Source organism: Aythya fuligula, chromosome 5 (genome assembly GCF_009819795.1).
Source record: "Aythya fuligula isolate bAytFul2 chromosome 5, bAytFul2.pri, whole genome shotgun sequence".
NCBI lineage: Eukaryota > Metazoa > Chordata > Aves > Anseriformes > Anatidae > Aythya > Aythya fuligula.
Genome location: NC_045563.1, coordinates 57,292,672 through 57,308,238, shown reverse-complemented (window position 1 = coordinate 57,308,238; position 15,567 = coordinate 57,292,672). Strand labels below are relative to the sequence as shown.

Here is a 15,567-nt window from a genome sequence, read left to right as displayed (position 1 = left end):
AAGGGATGTATGGTGTTCTTTGTTCATCTGATTCATGCATGCCATTCAAAAAAGTAGTTACTATGTCAAGTCTGGCTGTGACAGACACAAGTTAGACACCACACGTTTGACTGCAGGTCATCTCTGTATAGTGTTTTTTTCATAACTTGTATGCATTTTAACTTACAGCTTTGAACAAGACACACCAATGAACTTAATTAGTCTTTCAGTCTGAAGCCTGTGTATGTGGTGATAATCAGCAAGATTAACTGGAGCTGTCATGTTAAATATATCTGTGTTAAAGTAAACACTTTAATGTATGTGCGTTAACTCCTGAAAAAGTGATCTCATTCAGGAATAAAATAGCTCCAGTTGGCGTACTTATTGCAGTATAAGCACTAATCGCAGCATCTCTAAGTTCACTTCTCTTACCGAAGTGCTAGCTGAGTTACAAACATATTAGTTGCTGTAGGACTCATAAAATAATCACAGAACCTTCTCACCTTCCAGGTCAGAAGAGAGGCATAAAAGGACAGCAGTGACCAGAAATGTAGCTTGTTGCTTTTCATGTGGTTTGGCTGTGGTTAAAGAGAGAAAAATTTTGTCTCTAGAGTACTTTCATCAGCACTAAATTCATTCTCAAATATTCATTCTCTGTTTTATGGCAAGTGTCTAAGGAAACTCATCAGTCTTCCCTTTCTTTCAGGAAAGGAAATAATATAAAATGTTATTTTTTACAATTTTTTATAGAACATGTGAAGGCAGCTGCCTGAAGTGTGCATGGCAGAGAGGAGGTCAAGCCTTTTGCAGTAAAAGCGTACTAGATTTTTATACATTATTGCTCTTGGCTTTTACCTTATTGTAACTGCTTATGAATGTTGCTGAACATGAGTTTGCCTTGTAAAGGTCATTTTAATCAGAAGGAAGCCTATTCCTGTAACAGCTATCTACTTATTTTATAACTATAATTATCTGAAATTATTTTACCTAAGAGAGTGCATATTCAACAGATAAGAAAAACAATGGTACAGTAACACAGCCAGCACACGAGATAAATAAATAAATAAATAAATATATATATATATATATATATTTATTGAGGGGGAATAGCTTCAGTCTAGCTTCAAGTTGTTATCTTTACTTGCAGGCAGAAGCTGTTATATTGTTAGCCTGGTGTCTGTGTGCAATATTCACTGATAATTCATTTCATGCTATGTTTAGATATTGGTGCAGACAAATATGATTAATGTTCAGGGCACAGTTAGTGCAGAGTATGTTTTTGCAACTGACACATAAATAATCCCTTGAGTGAGGTACTAATATATTCACATGGAGAATGTTAAACTGAGTCTAGTTAGATAATCTAAGAGTCTGGGTAGATGAGGCCCTTTCAGTTTCTCGTGAGGGATTTATAGCTCATTTTGAGGTCAGACACATTGCTGATTTCTTCAGCAGTAGGCCTTTTTGCCAATAAGGTTGGAGAATTATGTTGACAAAATGAGAATCCATTTACAGCTTGATTCCTAGTGGATTCACGTGAGGGATAGATGTCTAATAGCTTTATGTGCTGGTTATACAGATCCACATGGGGAATATAAACTACTTCTTAAATTATATACTTAGCCATGTATCCCACAGAGCAAGTTATCTGCTGGTTATTAAAGGTTCTAGTCCCAACTAAGTTACTAAACAGAACTAATCCTGAAAATTCAGTGAGGCTTTTGACCTCAGTATAGGAAATAAATTAATCTGTGTTAGGCTGAAAGGCTCTGGACTACCTGGGCCTTAGATCCACTTAACTTTCAGAATTTAGCAACACACTCATTAAGACTTTTGATCCTAGGCTTCCATGCTCAGTTTAACATTTGCGTTAGAATTGGCACATCCTAATTTCTGACACATAACTTTGACACAGGTAACGTGGCAATTTTTAAAAAGAGCTAAGCTTAATTCGGTTTGCAGGATTGCATGAAATATAATTGTGTTCATAAAGTACAACTGGTTTAGTTTTTGGTCTCTGTATAAAAACTCCTTTCTCTATTTGTATTCAACAATAGTTAATCAATGCCCAGAGACACCTAATAATAATATGACAAGTGTTAAAATGTTTATACGCAGGTATGAGGAAATTTGTTATAGTAAACTGTAGATGAATAACAAAAGATTGCTCAAAGTTTAGGGTTTAATAGAGAGTTTTTTACTGTCCTGAGATAAGAATAGGATAGGAATGAGCTGACTACCTAGGATTTCTCAGGAGTTACTCTATTCCATGGGTACAAATTAAGATCAGCTCTGCGTAGATCATATCTGATGTGTATATGCAGCCTATTTATTTGGACTGCAATGATAAGGTGTCACTTCTGGGACATCTGTGCTGGGCTGTACTAATGAGACTGAAACAATTTTATCTCACAGCTTTACCTACCCTGATGCATACAAGGAGAAAAGTTGCTTCTGGCTGCAGTTCCTTCCCTCACTGAATTGTGACAGCTTTGCCTGAACATGAGGAAAAACACTGGTACGATGGCATGTAATTTCCAGAACAATATTTCCTGTTTGGTCTGAAGAAAAGACAAGAAGACAGACGATTCATTCAACAGGTTAGATCTGATGTAGAGAGTATATAAGTTTATTATCTTAATTGTACCTTGGTGCTCCCTAAACGTTATTGTAAATGTAAATTTAATGTCCTGAAATGCAGGTGTCTTTCAAAGGGGTCATTCCCAAAGTATTTATAGTACTTATATACATATACCACAGTATTATAAACAGTTTTAACATTGCCCTCACGATACATATTTTACTTTCTTGATTTCTTGCTAGTCCCATATTCCCACCCAGATCAATTTCCTTCTCAGTTGCAGCCCTCTAGAAAGGACATTTCCATTCTAGAAAGGTCTTCCTTAGTAAATATAATACTGACAACAACAAAAAAAATTATACATTTATCTTACACCAAAATAAAACAAAATAAAGTCTGTCATTAGAATCCTTCTGCACTGTTTGCTGGTTCAAAATTAGCCACAAGAATAGTTACCTTGCTTGGAAAACTTGAGATATTATTTTTCTCCAACTTTGTATGGCAATAACCATTGTTGTACCCTGCCAAGGTCAGTTAGTTCTGCCTGTTTGATCAAGCTGGGAACGTTTTTTTCTGTGTTAACTTTGTGCTTAATACATTTGTGAGATCAGACAACAATGGATCTGGAATAAACAAGTTTAAAGAATTTATTTGGGAACAGTTTGTTTGATGATCTTTCACTTGTGTATCTGTACAAAGGGCATATGAAACTTCTAGGCTAGGCTACTAGCTCCCACGTGAATCTGATCTTGAAGTTCTTAGAAATAAGGTTGAATAGTTTCTCATTTTTGTCAGTGTAATTCTCCTAGTTAAAATTGCTTATGTTTTTTTCTGATGTGCAAGGCTGGTTAAAAAAAGATTGGTTAAAAAAAAAAAAGTAATGCATTCTTCCAGGATTTGAAATGAGATGGTCATTTAAGTAATTCTGTGAGTTTAATTGATTTCCCTCATGAGATAATTACAGTAACAGTATCCAAACTTGAGATCCATACTGCTCACTACTGCTTGGCATATCTGTAAGAAGGGGAGTTGCCTGCTCCAAAATTCTTGTACTCTAGATAAACACACTTTGTTAGGGGAAAAAAAAAAAAAAAAGGCAGGGGAACTACCCTTGTTACACTGGAAGGGGGGATGTTAGCATTGACAGTGATGTGGCTGGTCTCTCCGTTCTCAAGCAGTTCCTTATTTAGATGCTTTTTCTGCATTTTTATTTCTTTCTTTCCTTTTTTTTTTTTTTTTTTTTCCTATTGTTGATTTGAAAAATCTCCTTGATATGAGTCCCTGTCTGCCCAGAATGAACTGAGATATATTCAAATCCAAAAATAAACCATGCATGGTATTTTTAGTATAGTTTCTAAATAGTTCCATACTCTGATGCAAGAAATTATTCTTGAAATATAAACATCATCAGTGTTTTTACTGGTATTCATCCTAAACTCAGTGGTAAATAGCAGTGGTTTTGCATACGTTCCTAAGAACATATAAAAGACCTACTGTTATGTGCAGTGTCAACTTCTTCTGATTAGCCTGTTGCGGTACAAGTAACAAACAGATGCGCTATTCATGTATGTTGTGTACAAGAACTAACTACAGATAGGCTGCATTTTCTTTAAGTACCTCATTATGTAGTGACAGTCATATTCAAAAGAACAGTATTAGAGCCAGATTCTTTGACAAATATGTCTTACTGGGTATGGTTAGTGAAATATGAATAAAATACAAACTCCCTAAAGCAATACAAACACTGGGAGGAAAAACCTAGCTGTAGGGACAGGAATTCATGGCTACTTTGGTACCTATTAGTCTCCAGTACTGTAATCAACTGCAAACAACAACAACAAAAATCACAACAATAACAACAAAAAATGTTTCATCACATTTGAAGTGATGCAATAACCATGGTTCTTTCATTTGATTTTCTTTGAGTACCCACTAGTGCAACATTTTACTTGATTTGAAGGGAGTTTCTTATCTTACGGGAAGTTGGCCAAGGTGCCTTGAGAGGCTAATAGAAATAAGAATGAAGCAAGCATAGGGAGGAGCAGAAGAGTAAAAAGGGAAAGCTAAAATGGAAATAGAATAATTCATGGTCTAGAAGTGCTGTAAGTACTGAGCTGTAGTGCAGTCTTATTCTCTGCACAGAACTCTTGATTACAGCAGGAAGATTAGTGTTGGACTGAGGCCAGACTCTGCCAGTGTGAATTGCAGCAATTGGGAGATAGCATAAATTAATATTGGGTATAGCAGCTTAAGTTAGGCTTTTTGAATCTCGTCTTTCCTTTGCCTAAAAATGCTATTATTATTTTTTTTTTTTCTGGTACTGTATACATAGATAAGCAACAATGATGCATATTTCTCCTCCACGTCATTGTAAAACAGAACAAATCTGTACAATACCATACCTTACAGATCCTTTGCTATGCTATGATGTTCTTAGTACAGTACTATTGGAGATAATGACATGTACATATTCCCTCTTTGTTCTACCTATAATAGTATCCCTTATGAATATAAAGGAGCAGAGATAATGTAGTATCTTTAAAAGAAAATTCTTTGAATACTATGAAAATATAAAGCTGAATGAAATGACTCACAGTATTCATTTGTAAATACGCAAAGCTTGTTTTTAGCTGTTAAATAAGTTAAAGAAAAATTGGATCTGATAAGACTTGTGATTTTGATTGAATTGTGTGTAGTTACGTCATCTATAGCACATTAGAATGGACTTTAAAAAAAGGTACAAAAAAGCTCTTCTGCTTCTTACATTATCTGTTATGTGTGTATCCCATCATATATCACTTTTTATTCCTCTTTGCTCAAGAATATACTATAGTTATTAAAAAAAAAAAAAGAGAGTAATGATTAAAAAATGGCATACCAAAGAGATTGATCTATTTCAACTTGTCTCTATACTGAGATAGCCAGTGAAATTTTCAGTTTAACAGTGGTGTGAGATAATGACTAGAAAATAGAACGGAATAGAACAATTTAGCTAGAAGGGACCTTCAAAGACCATGTAGTCCAATGGCCTGACCCCTTCAGGGCTAATCAAAAATTCAAGCATATTATTGAGGGCATTGTCCAAATGCCTCTTGAACACTGACCAGTATGGAGCATCAACCACCTCACTAGGAAGTCTATTCCAGGTTTTGATCACTCTAACAGTAAAGAATTTTTTAGTAATGTCCAATCTGAACATCCCCCAGTGCAACTTTGTGCCTTTCCTGTGCATCTTGTCACTGGTTACCAGAGAGCTAACCAGGGCACCTTCCTCTCTGCTTCCCCTCCTCAGGGAGTTGCAGAGAGCACTGAGGTCACCTCTGGCATTTCCTCTTCTCCAGAATGGACAACCCAAGTGTCCTCAGCCACAGGACATGCCTTCCAGCCCTTGTGTCAATTTTGCTGCCTTCCTCTGGATGCTTTCATTTTCCCTTTTTATATTGCGGAGCCCAGAACTGCACACGATACTGAAAGTGAGGCTGCACAAACATTAAGTATAGCAGGAGGATCACCTCTTTTAACCATCTGGCTATGCTGTACTTAATGCACCCCAAAGTGCAGTTTGCCTTCCTGGCAGCCAGGGCATGCTGCTGGCTCCTGCTGAGCCTGCTGGCACCAGCACCCTTTCTGCAGGGCTGCTCTCCAGCCACTCAGCTCCCAGTCTGTGCCCAGGGGCAGCACCCGGCATTTCCTTTGGTGAACTTCATGCTGTTGCTGATTGCCCAGTGCTCCAATCTATCTAAATCCCACTGCAAGGCCTCTTGTCCCCCCCGAGTCAACAAGTACCCCCTAGTTCAGTACTGTCAGCAAACTTGCTACGGATGCATTCAATACCTGCATCCATATCATTAATAAAATTTGAAGAGAACCTGCCTTAGAATTGAGCCCCGAGGAATGTGTCTGAAATGCATCTGAAACTGCAACAAAGGTAAAAGATAGGTGAGGGTTTTCTTTGGTCCAGTCTCTAGAAGTACATCAAAAAGGAATAAAAAAAACATATGTTCAGGTCTTGCTGATAGAAAGCAATACAGTACTTCAGAGAGAATGAAGTTATTGAATTCTGCAAAATTTTTTGCCCCTAGAATTAGATTTTACTGAAGTAGGAAGGATCTCTAGGTGTTTCTAATTGTAAAAACTTATACCTATGGTATCTTTCCTATTTTTATGGCATTGGACATTTCCTTGTGACTAAATCATGTTAGGGGCTTCATCTCTGTCTTTGGTGTACTCTTGTGCCAGGTTGCTGAATAATCTGTATGTTGGTATCAGAAGTGAATTAGTAGGGTGTTTTCAAATTGCACCGAAGGGAGCACCGAAATTTGAACTGTTCCTGTGATGATGCCAATTTCTATTGTAATGGAATGTGGGATGAGTTTAGAATACTGAATGTCTTTTACTGTATATTGATTACAGAATTTGAAGAATTGGGATTTTTGAAAAATTGGTTAGATATAGCTGCCTTTTAAGCATTTAAGTGTTTTTGGCCTGACAATTATGAACTTGATGTTTATTTGGTTGATCCTTAGATCTCCCTTTTATAGTCATAAGTCAGCCTACTGAAAGGGATGGGATGAAGAGTTTGAGCACTAACTGCTGTAGGCAGTAGAGACAGAGGCATTGTGGATAATTTGGGTTGTACCATGCGGGATCTGAAGAGGAATAGTCGCCAGGCTCTCTAGGTTTTTCTGGACTGTGGGAAAGGTGTGGACCTATGCAATGAAAAAATGCCTGACCAGGTGCGAGCACCTTGAGGCAAGTGTCTGGAGTGAGCACCGCTCTTGGTTTGTCCCTGTTATGATCCCATCTTTCTTTTGTTTTTCTACATTAAGCAGGCGTGCCTACGCTTACTCTTCATCGAGATGGTAGAATTGTAGCTGTACCATCACATATGGCCAAGCTGCATTTTTGTGGTGCTTGCTCACAGAAGGTGGGATCGGTCACTGTTTGGGTTTTCCAGACGGGGAAGGAACAGCTTGTGGTACGGGCGGAGGGCAGAGGGAGAAAAGATGTGACATCTTGTCAGGGGTGCTAAACCTCTGTGATTTTAGGTCTCCCCTACCAAATACATGATGGGATCCTATTCATGAGCTAGGACCTACTTCTTTGTGCAGATACAGAATTAGGGGTAAGAGTTAAATTGGCTTCGTGTGCAAGACCGTACACGCTGCATGCGAGCAGGGGAGCGCTGGGCAGGAGCTGTGGGGGTACCTCTCTCGTGTGCCTGTGCCATCTGAGGGCTTGTGGTGAACGAATCAGCAGGACAGAGGTAGGGCCAGCTGTTTGATCTTTCTGGAAGATGCGATTTGCACTTCGTTTTCCCACTTCGGAACCACCTTGACAATGTCTTTTTCTTCCTTTAAAAAACAACAAGAAAAAAACACACAGAAAAGAAAAAAAAGAAAACAAAAACAAACCAAAACAAAAAACAGAAGCCAGGGCTTGTGGCGTGGCTTTGAGCACCAAGCTCCGCTAGCCAGCGTCTGCATTACTGAGCAGCGGCACACGCCTGTGGCTAACGCACAGCTCCCACACAGCCGGGCCGGGCCGGGCCGGGGGCGCGCAGTGCGGGGCGGCGGCCGCCAGGGGGCGGCGCGGAGCCGGCAGCGGCGCCATAAAGCGGCCCCGGCCCCGGCCCCGGCCCCGGCCCCGGCGGCGCGCAGAGCCGGCGGGCGGCGCCTCCGCCGAGCAACAGGGCTCGCTCCGGCAGCGGCGCCGCTGCTGGCTGCAGCTGTACAGCGGGGCAGCGGGCGCCGTGTGGTAGACAGCCGCTTCCTCCTCTGGTTTTGGGGTTTTTAATTATTGTTATCGTTATTATTATTATTTTTTTTTTTTTTTGGGGGGGGGGGGGGTGGTAAGCGCTGCCACAAAGCGGCACGACAAGTGCAAGATGCGGGCTGCTGGCTGAGCAGCTGCTGGCTGGACGTGTCGGGGAGAAACTGCAAGGAGCGGCACTCATCCTCCCATCAGTGGAAACAGGCTCGGTACACGGATTATTTAACGTTGATTTACAAATCTACAGCAAAAGCTGGGCTCGGAAAGCCTAGTGATCACACTCATCCATTCATTCCTTCTCTCTCACACACACAAACACGCTCACGTCTTTCGTTTTTTTCCTTTCGGAAAAGACTCTTGCTTGTTGCCTTTCTGCAAATGCCTCGGTGAGAAGCAGTGTCTGTAGCTGTGCAGAATGCCCCCAGTTTAAGCTGCCTCCCTGGCTCATTCTTGGCACTCTTGTTGCACCCGGAAAGAAGGCAGAAAAATAACTCATCAACCTGTGGTGCTGACTGACCTTACACGCCTGCAGGTGTAGATCAGTTGGCACAGCCCCCTCCTCAGGACCACTGTCACCAGATCCTTACGCTAGCAAGAGCAGCATTGCTATTTCTCTGCCTACGAACAGTAAGTATAACAGCAATTTAAAGACCTTTTTTTTGCATGACAGATAGGTATGATTTTAAAAATAGCATTGTCTCTTAATAGTCCATAGCCACCTTTTATCATATATTAATAGGTACAGCTATAAATGAGGCTTCTGTTTCAAAGGGGTGTGTGCATGTGTATTTTTGTGTGCGTTTGCATGTAGATGTTGCTTCAGTGCACCTGCAGTTGTGTTTGACACACCATATCACAGTGTTTTCACTTGAGTGAACACTGTACGTGCCCGTATCCAAATCAAATTCAGTGAGATGTTCGTTATGGTTGAAACACAATTCAGTTATAGATTAAAATGTAACATTCTTGCATCTTGTGTTTTTACAAATATATGAAAAGCTCTTTGTACAGACACATTTATTTCAATATTTCATGTAGATACATGTAGGTGTATGTTTTATGTATGTACTCAAAGATCTGAGTGCATCGTGTATTGCAGTAATTTCATTAGTGTTTATATGTATTGGTGTTTCAGAAGCATGCGTTTGTGTATGGATGCAAGTGCTTATATGGGTGGGGATTTTGTAACTCTGTCTATATATATATGACATACCCACCCACATCCCTACCAACAGAGTGGTTCAAAATCTCTGTGCATGTGATGTGGGTGTGTGTGTAATGTAGAAGTGTGAATAGTGTGGGTAGGGGAAGATTAGAATGCCGTGGTAATAGATGACACAGTTTCATTTGATCAGTGTGACCTTTTAGGAAAACAATCCAATCTTTTCCCTTTTTGTTTTGTTTATTTTTGTGTGTTTGTGCATGTGCCTCAGGTTAAGTGCTTCTTCTGCATGACCATAACCAAAGGGTGACCCATCCACTCCCTTTTGTCCTATGGGGACCTCAGAGCCAGTTTCTCAGTCTTCATCTCCTCCTCCTCCTCCTCCTCCTCTTACCACTGCTGCTGACGCCCTGGGTGCTGCTCCCAGGTTTGAGACGTTGACAGGCTGAAGAAAGGATTTGCAAAGACCTTCTCACTGTGTAAATAGAGTGATGGCTGGAATTAATTTCAACTCCCCACGTAATGATAATAAACAATAATAAGATTTCTAGGCCAAAGCATTACCAGGAACAAATTATGAGGAAAGACACTACTCGCGTTTGGTTGCGACGATGAACTAAAAACATCTGTGCAGAGCAGGTACCCTTTGATATGCATGTATTTTTCTTCATGAAGGTGGTCATGAGTCTGATCAGATCTGTGGTAGCCACGGGAGATAAATGAAAGTAAAGGGACTTAGTGGATGAAAGGACAAGGCCTCAGCTGTTCCCTGCTCCAATTTTGAGAGTTTCATCTTTTCGTATTAGCAAAACAGTAGTTTGTGTCAAACGTTCTGGACAATAAGAAAATGCAGATCTGTGGTTTTGCAGAACATAGATTCAGCATTATAACTGTATTGCCCTGCGCTGTGTCCAGTGCACTGTCCTCCAAATGCAAATGGCTTTGAACTTCCTATGCTGAAAGTTAAGTTTGCACTGTAAAGAAAAGCTTTTGTATTAAGTGATTAAAAAAAAAAAAAAAAAAAAGCAGTTGCAAAATGGAGGTTGCAATGGTGAGTGCAGATAGCTCTGGGTGCAACAGCCACATGCCCTATGGATATGCAGTCCAAGCTCGGGCCCGAGAGAGGGAGCGGCTGGCACAGTCAAGAGCTGCAGCAGCTGCAGCCGTAGCAGCAGCAACGGCAGCAGTAGAAGCAGGGGCAACAGGTGGAGGTGGACCGTATCACCACTACCATCAGGAACAGAGTCGAGGTGCATCCTCTTCTCACGGTGGGAATGCATCACGCAGCAGCCTGCCCAACCGCCAGAGTGGTAAGAGATGGAAGAAAGGGAAAAAGAGGAGTCACCACTTGGGAAGTAGGGAGTGTGGGGCCTCCTTCCCCTGTTCTGAGCTGCTGCCTCTGAGTGGTTCTGAAGAGAGAATACTGAAGGACTTGAGTGAGGAGGAAGAGGAGGATGAAGATGAGGATGAAGACGATGAGGAAGAAGGAAAGCTGTACTACGGTGCTGACTATGGGGAGGATGAGTTCTCATATTCAGACCAGCCACCTGATGATGGTGGAGGCCCTGGGGGTTACAGCTCTGTTCGCTACAGTGAGTACGAGTGTTGTGAGCGTGTGGTAATCAACGTGTCAGGACTGCGGTTTGAAACTCAACTCAAGACGTTAGCTCAATTCCCGGAAACGTTGTTGGGTGATCCAGCGAAGCGAGGCAGATACTTTGACCCTCTCAGAAACGAATACTTCTTTGATAGGAACCGGCCAAGCTTTGATGCCATACTCTACTACTACCAGAGTGGTGGTCGGCTGAAGAGGCCAGTCAATGTACCTTTTGACATCTTCACTGAGGAGGTGAAATTCTACCAGCTTGGGGAGGAGGCCATGCTCAAGTTTAGGGAGGATGAAGGGTTTGTCAAAGAGGAAGAGGACAAAGCTTTGCCGGAGAATGAGTTTAAGAGGCAGGTCTGGCTACTGTTTGAGTACCCGGAGAGCTCCAGTCCAGCCAGAGGCATTGCCATTGTCTCTGTCTTGGTCATCTTGATCTCCATCGTCATCTTTTGTCTGGAGACTTTGCCAGAGTTCAGAGACGATAAGGAATTCGTGATGTCCCTGAGCTTAGGGAAGGGGCTTTCCAATGAGTCACTTCACCTGGATGCTGGGGAGCACACCATCTTCAATGACCCTTTTTTCATTGTAGAGACAGTATGCATCATTTGGTTCTCCTTTGAGTTTACAGTGCGCTGCTTTGCATGTCCAAGCAAAGCACACTTCTTCAAGAACATCATGAACATCATAGACATTGTCTCCATCTTGCCTTACTTCATTACTCTGGGCACTGACTTGGCGCAGGAGCAGGGCAGTAATGGTCAACAGGCCATGTCTTTTGCCATCCTGAGGATCATCCGTCTGGTCAGGGTGTTTCGCATCTTCAAGCTCTCCAGGCACTCCAAGGGTTTGCAGATCCTGGGTCACACACTCAGGGCCAGCATGAGGGAACTTGGCCTCCTCATTTTTTTTCTTTTCATTGGAGTAATTTTGTTTTCCAGTGCTGTTTACTTCGCAGAAGCTGATGAGCCTGCCACCCATTTTCAAAGCATCCCAGATGCCTTTTGGTGGGCTGTAGTGACCATGACTACAGTTGGTTATGGGGACATGAAACCCATAACTGTGGGTGGGAAAATTGTTGGGTCGCTGTGTGCCATCGCGGGAGTGTTAACCATTGCTTTACCAGTGCCAGTGATTGTCTCCAATTTTAACTATTTCTACCACAGAGAGACTGAGAATGAAGAACAAACGCAGCTGATGCAAAATGCAGTCAGTTGCCCTTACCTCCCAACAAATTTACTGAAGAAATTTAGAAGTGCATCATCTTCATCCACAGAGGATAAATCAGAATATTTGGAGATGGAAGAAGGAGTTAAAGAATCTCTCTGTGTAAAGGAGAAAAAAAGTCAGGACACGGGGAATAGCAGTGAGTCAGAGAAGAAAAACTGTGTAAATTCAAATTCTGTGGAAACTGATGTGTAATTTTGAACGTTTCCAAATATATTTATGCATTAAAGAGTGCAGTGAAAATAATGAAATATGCAAACAGAAGTCCACAGCATACAGTAGTATGCCATTTAATGGTTAAATACAAATAAAAAGCGTTGCTAAACTTGTATAACATATCAAGTAAGTGATATAACTTGAGGAAGGGATTGCTAGATCTGATATAACTTGACTATATTTTTATTAGAATGCAAGTGTTTTGCACATGAGGCTGAAAAAATTATTAAAACCAAGTCAGTTTTAAAGTGGGTGCATGAACTGTCGACATCACTAATAACAGCTCTGTGGTAAAAGTTGGCATTCAGAGGTATTTACTATGTAAGAAGCAATGAAGTTTGGTAGTCATTTATCTATTTATCAGTGCTTTAATAGCAGCTACCATAAATCATTGGATACCATAGTCATTGTTTTTCAAATTTATTGTAAAAAGATACTCTACAGAAGATAGTTCTAAATTTTTTTCTTGAAATCTATAATGCTTGTTTTTAACTGGAAATTTACTTTGAAAAGGCTGCTGAACCTCCAGAAATTGTTTATTTTTATAACTCTCTTTGGAGGCATTGCAGCATTTGTTGTCTAATAATGGAAGAAATGAAGTAAGAGAATCATTTAACCTGGTCTGACTGCAAAGGCAAAATGACTGGAATGCTTTTTTGCACTACTTTATATGCTGGAGATATATTGAAAGAGACTTCATACTGTGAATGTTTACTAATGTAATAGTTCAATGACAATCATTGGAAGAGTGAATTCTGCATCATATTTTATTGTTTTTTGTTTGTTTGTTTTTATTTTTTATTTTTTCCTTTATGTGATGCTGATGGCAAAACAGCTAACATTACATTAATTCCATACTCTTTTAATTATGAATATCTGTGATCTGCAAAAGGATTGTGAAGTAAAATTTTATAATCAAAATTATTTGAAATCACTCTTTTCTATAGACGTTCTCAAGAAACACCAACCTATATCTTATATCTTACATCTTTTTGCCTGGATAGTTTAACATTGAGAGGCAATGGTTAGTACATGCACTTTGTCAGTATTGAAGTAATTCAGGGTAAGCGAGGAGAAGGCAAAAATAATAAGATACTCAGTTGTTACAGTTCTGACAATTCAAAATTGCTGACTTCTAACATGTTATTGGTGCTGCATTTTCTCCCTTAATTACAGCTTTCACCCGTGTGCATTTGAAGCAACAATTAAGATCTTAAATAGACATTCTGGGATTCACAATGAACATGTTGGGTCCCATGTAGTCCTAGGGAAAACATCCCATGATTTCTTTTCCGTAATTCTTAGACCAGCCATATCTTCCTGTGTCAAAAACTTCCACTGCCCTTTATAGGAGATTAAGTTAGTTAAGGATTATCTGACCTACAGCACATCCAGACTCCAGAATGAAATAAGTCAGATATTACTGTATTTAGCATAAATAATAGATTCAGAACAGATGTTTTTTTTCAGACTCAAAATTGTCTGGGGAAGGCACAATTAAACTGAAGCTGTTTTTGAGGAGGTACTGTGGAACATTCCAAATCATAAAACTTGAACCAAATCGGCATATGCACTTTAAGGGCCGGGACAGCACATTGTGAGAGAAAATAGGGCTTACCAACACTACTGAATTCCAGTAGTTTTGCAATATCCATTTAAAGCTGTGAAGGGTTTTTTGTGGGGGAGAACTAGTTAGTGACTTGCAGTTCTGAAGCTGAAAAGCAACAATATAAACAGTCCAAATTGGGTACCTGTGACGGTATGCATAATCTATCAGATAAGCTTTGCTTGCTGTATGCAGCATCCAGTAAGTGATACAGAACAGAACCAGAGGCACAGGATTTTCCTTAAGCTTTGATTTTTGCTTTCATGGATTTTCTGTGAATCACCTCTTGGAAAACTTTCTCCACTCGTCTTCTATCACTTCAGAAGGAGTAATAAAAAACAAGACACAGAAAAGACTGCATTGTGCTGAGCCCTGATTTGAAACTTGTTTGTAAATGTCTGATTCCTATTTTAAAATCATAGAGCAGGCTTCACTATATTTTTAATGTAAACTGTTAAACAAAGCTCCTTTTTAATATGATAATATTATTTCCAACTATGTTTTAAGTTAAACACCTCAGTAATTTTATGCATAGATGTTTGCCAAAATTAAATACTGCATTTTTTATAGCTCACCTGGGTAAATGTACTAAATGCTTTTTTTTTTTTTTTGTACAGAGGCAATATCAGCAATGAGTGTGAGCATTCTATAAAATCCAGCAAAAATCTGTAAATGAGTGTTTCTTTAACAGCTTTTACAGTTATAAGGTAAGGGGCATAAAGGTTCCCTTGTAAGCTAGTTTGCCAGTAGTTCTGCATAGTACCAACAACCATATAATACCAGGAGTGGACCATAGCAAGAATGTAAGAATAAAAGAAATAACTAGGCAAATAAAGTACACAGAGAAAATAAGTAGTATGGTTTTGCGGTATTAACTGGTTGAAAGGGAAGGTGGATTATAAGAGAGGGAATTTTTGATGTCTAATGGAAATAAAGAAGAAAGCTCTTTGAATAACTGTTTGAGAATGTTCACACATTGGACACGGAGCTCCGCATGAGGTATCTGCTTAAGTAGTTACCCAGCTTATCCAATAAGTTCTGCAAGTGTTCTGCTACAAGTACAAAATCTTTTAATTTAAAGCAAGCACGGTGATGTCTACATTATGCTGTGACTGTAGCAATACCTTACTCCTTGAAATAAAAGTTCTTCCTGGAGGACCTCATTGCAGAGCAACATTCTGGGTGTGTCAGCACTGCATACTGCAGTACTGTGGAGACATATCCTAAGGTAATAGTGGAGCCTGCTCTGCCTCCTGCAACGTATAAGCCTTTGTACTTGTAACTGTCATTATAAATAAGAACTAGTATAGCTTCATGCTAGCTTGTACTACCAGTTTGGTAGACCATTCTGAATCACAGAAATGCACGGAATTGAGCATTTTGGAATGGAAGCAAATACCTTCACTTGGGCTAGCTTTTAA

General features: G+C 40.0%; 1 protein-coding gene across 1 annotated transcript; it reads left to right on the top strand.

Annotated features, from left to right (window-relative positions):
- The first annotated feature begins 10,530 nt into the window (after positions 1 to 10,530).
- On the top strand, positions 10,531 to 12,681 carry KCNA4 (potassium voltage-gated channel subfamily A member 4). Its single transcript, XM_032188909.1, has one exon. It carries the CDS (start codon positions 10,531 to 10,533, stop codon positions 12,517 to 12,519), a length of 1,989 nt encoding a protein of 662 aa, XP_032044800.1. The 3' UTR covers positions 12,520 to 12,681.
- The last annotated feature ends 2,886 nt before the right edge of the window (positions 12,682 to 15,567 follow it).

Excerpts from the sequence above, each read along its gene's own strand:
- KCNA4 (XM_032188909.1), top strand. The coding sequence starts at position 10,531 with ATGGAGGTTGCAATGGTGAGTGCAGATAGCTCTGGGTGCAACAGCCAC.